Source organism: Limulus polyphemus, unplaced genomic scaffold (assembly GCF_000517525.1).
Source record: "Limulus polyphemus unplaced genomic scaffold, Limulus_polyphemus-2.1.2 Scaffold230, whole genome shotgun sequence".
NCBI classification, from domain to species: domain Eukaryota; kingdom Metazoa; phylum Arthropoda; class Merostomata; order Xiphosura; family Limulidae; genus Limulus; species Limulus polyphemus.
In genome coordinates this window covers 355,924-363,457 of record NW_013665840.1, presented here as the reverse complement: position 1 = coordinate 363,457, position 7,534 = coordinate 355,924, and the positions used below count along the sequence as shown (strand labels likewise).

The 7,534-nt window shown below is 33.4% G+C and overlaps 1 protein-coding gene across 2 annotated transcripts in view; it reads right to left on the bottom strand.

The window, feature by feature from the left end:
- LOC111085083 overlaps positions 1–7,534 on the bottom strand; it is a 32,779-nt gene that overhangs the window by 15,041 nt on the left and 10,204 nt on the right. For both annotated transcript variants that reach the window (XM_022382207.1, XM_022382208.1), the window contains exons 2-6: positions 7,051–7,153; positions 6,056–6,221; positions 5,354–5,505; positions 3,591–3,727; positions 2,040–2,143 (exon numbers count right to left, since the gene is read on the bottom strand). In XM_022382207.1, the coding sequence (XP_022237915.1) occupies positions 2,040–2,143; positions 3,591–3,727; positions 5,354–5,505; positions 6,056–6,221; positions 7,051–7,100 (609 nt within the window). In that variant the 5' untranslated portion in view covers positions 7,101–7,153. The remainder of the gene's footprint in view (positions 1–2,039; positions 2,144–3,590; positions 3,728–5,353; positions 5,506–6,055; positions 6,222–7,050; positions 7,154–7,534) is intronic.

Sequence of the window (7,534 nt, the reverse complement as noted above, 5' to 3'; positions counted from 1 at the left end):
CCCCCAAAAAAAAAAACCCCTTTTTTTTTTCTTTTTTTTTTTTTAGAAAATTTTCATTTTTTCCTAAATTTTGTTCAAAGAGGTACTACAGTTAGTAATTACTAACACAAACGGTCACCCATAGGGTGGAATTTCTGCTAGTGTGGATAAATGAACAATACATATGGCTCAAAAGTATGGATTCTATGCAAAGTTGGCTACTTGTGTAATGGCCAAAGGATCTTGTATGGGAAGGTCTTTCCAAGTTTGTCACCCGTCGATGGTGATGAGGTTCTCATTTATAAGTTTATAGAGAGACTGCCACATAAACCCATGCAGCATCACAAGGGTCTCAGAGATATTTCTCTGTTACTGAGTCCTTTTTTTTTTGGTGGCATGATTTGAGAAGGTCACATCAAACCAGATGGTGGGGAAAAAAAAAGAGGAATCCAATAGCAGTGGTTTATGTAGCTTCAAACAAACTGAAAGGTCTGTGAAGACATTATTATTCAACCAAAGCATTGACCAACAGTTCTACAACTGCAGGTACTGAACAGTACCATGATGTAGCTGCTATGACTCACTATGGAACAGCAGAAGTTTTCATATCCAACTACCGTGACTACACCAACAATTAAGCAGCAGTGACTTCCATTAAGTTGCCTAAAACATAAAGGAAATTGCTCCTGTTTTAAATGTGGTTTATCAGGTTACTGGATGTGGAATATTCTATAGCTTGTTGTAAAATAGGGTTGTCAATTTATATCTAAAGGCTGTCAGTTGGTTCAAACAACCATGAGCTTGTCATCACATGGAATGTAGTGGTGATGAAACATGAAGTTGATTCTCTAGTGAATACTGGAGCACCCAGGATTTTATGCAACTTTGCAAAGTATTAGACATGCTGAGTGAAACCACCAATTCTGCAATTAATGCCAATTTTATTCTGGCAAATGTAATTAAGCTAGATGTGAGCAAAGAAACGTGTTTCAAGTTTCATTTTAACAGTGTCACTCACCAATCAGATAGTTGCCTCTGATCTTGATTCGGGCCCTAGTATATTTGAGGATTCATGATTCTTCTAAATGTTCGAGTGGTGTGATATGGATACACTCTAGTGCTAGATAATATTGCCTTAAGCATGTGCAGTTTTGCCACTGACCTAAATGTTTGTGGATTATCACCTGTTACAAGATGTACTTTTTTTTACCTTGGTAAGGGTGCAACATGTTGCAGGTCTTTTACTTGATGGTCCTCCTGCCCCAAGATGACCCATATTCATTTGTTTTCCAATTTCTTTAAGTTTAAAGGAATATTCCTGTATTGAAAATTCTAAACCCACAATCTGAACACATCTTTATGACCTCAGGGTATGAATATTTTGCAACAGAAAAGGCTTTTATGTCCCCTTCCCAAAAGTGATCAATTTTTGATGGCATAACACAACCTATGATATGCAGAACAATGTTATAATGTAGTTATGATACATACTATTTCATGGAGACTGTATACCACATGTGATTGTCACATTATTTGCATATTCAAAACCACTTTAATATAACAAGCTCAGCCCTTTACATAACTGTATGGATGAAGGTTTTATATGAACTATATACACTCTCTATTGATATGAGTTCCATGTCAACTATACTTATCTTTATGAATGGTGTTTCCATGTAAGCTATGCACACCTTTTGTTTACTTCCTGATAATTTATTTTTATACCATTGAAGAAAGTCAACTCTGTGGGGGACTTGGCATTACCTGGTGGTTAGGGTTAAGATATACAGTTGTCAGACATAGCATGACTGGATGTAGCAACAAGGACTGTAAGAATGTGGTGAGACTCCAAAATCATTTTAATATGACATACTCAACCTCTATAATTTACACAAAATCACCATCCACAGAGCTATGTAAAGTTTAAATAGAACCTCTATTCATAATGTAAAACTAATAATAAAAATTTGATGAAAAACATTTGGGTTTTACTTTGAAAAATGTGTCCTGGGAAAACAAACAAGTAGTTCATGTAGTAGCCTAATAAAATGAAAAATTACCTTGACAAGTTGTTTAACAAGTTCTTCATGTTCAACACTTTCCTTGTCCTTGCAACGAAGAGCTGAGAGCAGATCTTCACAAACTGCAGAAACCGAATTTTTTACTAGAGAATACAGAAATAGAGTAGATGTCAAACACAGTTTTGGTGCAATTTAACTTAAATTGAATCATTGTTATAATCGACTGGTTTCTCAACGTTGTTAAAAAGCTATTCTGCATGAACTTTCCTCAAGATGATACTTGAATGCTTTTTGTTATTTGTTTTAGGAACAAAAATATATCAAAATAATATAAAAAAATAAGAATAGACAACAACATTGTAGTACAGTTAAAATCATTAAAAGTTACTAACTCAGAGCTAATAAGTTTCAGTATCTCTGGCTTGCTATCATCAGTAGCTTCTATGTAAAATTATATCAAAAATATATTTTATTCATCTGAGTTAAAGGGTAAAGTAAAATGTTATTTGTTGGTGATTACGAAGAAGACATATTTGTCAGACCTATTCTTTTTCTTCAGTATAATATATACATACATTGTGTGTTTTGGCTGAAACTTTCAACATTGAAGTATTAAACACGAAACTTTTTTGTTTTATCAAAGTGCTTTTATAAGTTTAATTTATTTTACAGATTATAATTTTTGTTAATTTAATATATATATTTTAAATTTGTTTAAGATACTAAAAGATTTTGTTCTTAATTTTAAAGTCCAACATGAAAAATTATTCAAATGCAGTATTTAAGTTCAAAAAATGTTTTGCAAATATTAAATGAAACCGAAAAATGGGGTGAAAGATTTGAGCAACCACGTAAAACAAATAATAGCAATAATCTTAATTGATACACAAACTACAAATTATACTGGAGTCTCACATTATTATTGTTCCCAGTTATTACAAGACTTATAAAGCTATAATCCGGGATTTGATTCCTTGTGATGAACACAGCAGATAGCCCAATGTGGCTATGCTCTAAAACAAACAAACATATTATTACTGGCTAGCCTCAAAGCTAGTATGAACAATCGGGATGTTAGAACACTGAGAATAGAGCATGTATTCATTAGAAAAGAATCTACAGGCTATGTGTGTATGCTATCAAACGTCCTAAGGCTTGCCCTTTCAGCCATTGGGTCGTTATAAATTGAAGGTCAATCTCACTATTCATTGATAAGAGTACCCAAAGAGTTAAAAGTGGGTGGTATTGACAAGCTGATTTCAGAGAAATAAGTCTTAGTGCGGTATGCCACAAACCTAGTTTATCTAGATCCGAGTGCACTGTCAGTATACATGTCTAAGGGGAGATTAAACATCATTGTGGTGTATAACCCTAGTCCACGGCGAGAACTAATGCAAGTTTACGAATATTCGCATACTGTACACACGAACGACGGCTAACTGTAGAATTCCTGCACGAAAAATATATAAATAAAGATGCATTATTTTCTAAGTTATAGAAGGTTAAAACGTTGCGGTTTTCTTAACTACCACACAGCTACCGTTGTGTAGACTCAATTCATTATAAGAATTGAATAAGATATATGCTTACTTTCAGCGAGGCATTCCTTATTGTGATTCAAAGACTGTTGCTCCTCTTTATGAGAGACATCCTTGAGTACTCCGAGAACCTCCGAGGTTTTGGTGTAGCATTCCTTAACAGAGTGTAGCAGTGTAGTCAGTAAGTCCCTAAAAATAAACAAAACAAATAACTGTGTAATCTTATTTAATTTACTAGGTTGTCCCTCCACTTTTTGTTTTTACTTAAAATACACTTTAATATTTCCACTAAATAATTTGCTAAATTTTTTGATAAAACAAAATATACATTATCCTAGAGGGCGGTATATTAAAGCCTTTCATTCCTTTCACTTTTGACATCTATAAGACATTTGATTGTTTTTTTTTAGAGCAAAGCCACTTTGGGCTATCTGCTGTATCCACCACGGGGGATCGAACACCATATTTTAGCATTGTACGCCCGTAGACTTACCTCACTCCCATCGGGGGGGGAGGGGGCGACATTAAAGAATTTGTTGTTTTCATCCAATAACATATATATTGAAATAACATTTTAAATGTTGATTTTAATGACTAGGTGTCATTCTCTCACGCCCTCATTGGCACAGCAGTATGTCTGCGGACTTACAATGCTAGAAACTGGATTTCGATACCCGTGGTGGGCAGAGTACATATAGCCCATTGTGTAGCTTTGAGCTTAATTCCAAACAAACAAACATTCTATCACATCTATTGCTAAATTTGCAAAGCTGAATATACTAACGAAATACAAAGAGAACCTATATGAAGATTGACTATATCAATACTGAAATGCTGTTTTGGCACTTATGTTAGATTTCAATTATTCCTGAAAAGTCAGTTTGGATTTTGTCGAATTAAAATATGTATGTATATGTTTGTTTTCGGAATTTCGTGCAAAGTTATTCATGGGCTATATATGCACTAATTGAGAAATGATAGACTAGAGGGAATGCAGCTAGTTAACACCACCTACCGTCAACTGTTGGGCTACTCTTTTAACAACAAAAAGTGGAATTGATCATCATATTATAACACCCCTACATGTTCAGTGATGAGATTCGAACCGCAATTTGCGAGTCGAGTGTTCTAACTACCAGATCGTTATATGAATGTACAAACATCTCGTTTATACCTAATGAAACAAAAGTTGTTAATGGAATAAAACGATTGGGAAACTGATGTATCAAATTCTAGCTACTATAAAATTTAAATGAGTGGGTACTAGCATAAAAATGAGAATTCCTTTTGAAAGATTATAAGATGTCAGACAAGAATGTTTAAAATATATGCTAATATTTTCAAAACACTGTATGCAATTTGCACTCAATAATGATGTTAATTAAAATTAAACAGTTATCTTTCATTCATTTCATAAGATGCCTTAGCAAAACTATAAAAGGAATACATCAAAAATATAGTACAAAATACCCTGTTGTCAGGTTGTTGTTTTTTTGCCAGTCCATAAGGGGTTTTGAACGTGGCTAAATATTGCCTGTGTTTTAAATTTCATTCTTTAAACCAATCTACGATTTAAAATGTACAATGTCTTTTTGTTAACCAGATGACTAAATGTCATTTTACTGTTACAGCAGTAAACCTTTCGAATAATGTCTTAATGATGCCTTATAACTAAGCGGTTTTTTGCATCATGGTTAAATTGCATTTTCTGAGTGCTTCTAAAACATGGAAGTCTGAATTATTCATACATAGATTACCAGGTGGCTACTGCGATTTCACTGGAGCTATTCCTACTAAAGATCTCTGTTGACAAACCTTTCTTCTTTCTCCTTTGTTATTTTCCGTAATTCGGTAATGTCTAAATCTCTAACAAAGTTTGCTGATGGCCGACCACAGTTGACAGATTGTTGTTTATTAAACAACGGTCCTTGTGACACATATTTTTGGTAGAACTTACGACCAGGAGACTGAAATTATGAAAAACTCCATGACAATCATATAAGTATAATTTATGATAAATATCCAAATGAAAAATGTAAGTAACTACTTGAATGAAACGCAAACATCTTTGTTATTTATTTAGTTAATATTCCACAGAAATGGTCATTTATACTTCTTTTACAAGTTTCAAAATGTAAACCCGATATAGTAAACTCCGTATTTTGCTCTTAGGATTGTGAATATTTGTTTAAATTTGATGACAATAGTAGGTATTGGCTTTTTAACAAAACTTATAATTTGACACCAATAAAATTTCTTTACTATTAGATATGTTATTTTTACACATTAATTTTATTTTTAAACTTAATTTTAAAATTGATAAAGAGAATATTATCTTTGGCCTCCAATTTTTTCTCTTTTTATACTTGAAAATGACCATACATAACTGTTTAAGGTTGTTATCCGTGCCTTAATATAGTTCTTCGAGCGTTTAATATTTTGATATGTAATGAATTTCAAATTTTATACCGACACTAAATATTCAAAAAGTAAAGGGTTTTTAGGCACATTTCTTACATCCTGGCCTTGACCACTGCTTGAATGTTGTGCTTGTGAAAAGAGTTCCTGTGAGTTTGGAAGTTGAGAAAATTCCAGTTGGCTGAGACTGAGAGCTTGGGATCCGCTTTGGTTTGAGTTAAAAGCAGAATCTGTTACTTCAAAACGAGACCCAAGAAAGTGTTTTCTGTAATTGATAAATAGATTGTTTCTCAAACTTGTTTTACGTGACGTTAGCTTACCAACAAGTAATTTAATTAGGGCTTCTGTTTTTCAGTGTGATTTTTTCAGTTTTATAGTTCTACTTAAATATCTCACAATCGGTGCTTTTCAGGGTTTTCATTTTTAGTTTTATGTCGAAACCTTAATAAAGGTGTTTTTCGTAGTTTTGATTTTTAATACTAATGGGTGTACTAATATACCGCATATTCTCTGCACAATATTTTCTCTTATGGGAGTAATAATAGGTACAAAACATAATTATATATGTGTTAAAGCTTTGTAAAAGCAGCTTGTATTTTATACGAAATTAGTTTTTGGTTTTGTTTAAAGTTAAGCACAAAGCTACACAATGAGCTATCTGTGCTCTGCCCACCACGGGTATCGAAACCCGGTTTCTAGCGATGTAAATCCACAGACATGCCGCTGTGCCACTGGGGGGGGGGGGGACGAAATTATTAAAACAAACTTCCCGAAACGTGTTCTTTTCCTTCAGAGTAACATTCCAAGGTAATGTAGTCATAAAAGTAGCTACTGTCCAGTAGAGTGAATAACTATTTCCAATTTCTTTTTTTTTTGTACCGGAGGGGGGATATTAGCGAAAACCGAAAATCAGAAGCCCTACAAATAATTGATTTGCTAAATTAACTGAAGTTTGTAAAATGACTATACTTTTCAGCATTTATTCCTGAAAATGAAAGTTAAGAAACACTATAAGTAAACATGTAACCAAGTAAATCACTAGTTGTACCTAAAAATGAAGCTTTTAAACTTAACTGAATGCACGTGCAACTTACACTGGATTATTATGACATAGTTCCCTTGAGGTCACTTGATTTGGAAACATCTATTGTGAATCTTCGTCAAGCTCTTAAAATTTCATGAATGTTCATGTCATACCTAAAGAATTAATAACAGTATAAATCATAATAACAAACTGTCGTAAGGCCTTCACTTGTTAATAATTCGTAAACTTCGAGTTGAACAAAAATCACCTAGTCTGTAGATATATATACATGTATATATACAGAAGTTAAGTACTGTTACGTCTCCGTTCGTTAGTTGATTTCCCGTAACTTCGTTCCGACGAAACTTTAGCGACACAAGTCCTTACTTAATAAAACTATTTTTTTCTTTCCGAATACAACTTTACCGATACACTTATTTCCAACAGTCGCGCTATAACAACGAACGTGCTCAACTTCAACAATACTTTCTGACTGCAGTTCAATTACTCACTACCAACACACACATTGTCCCATCACGTTGTGACCATCTTAT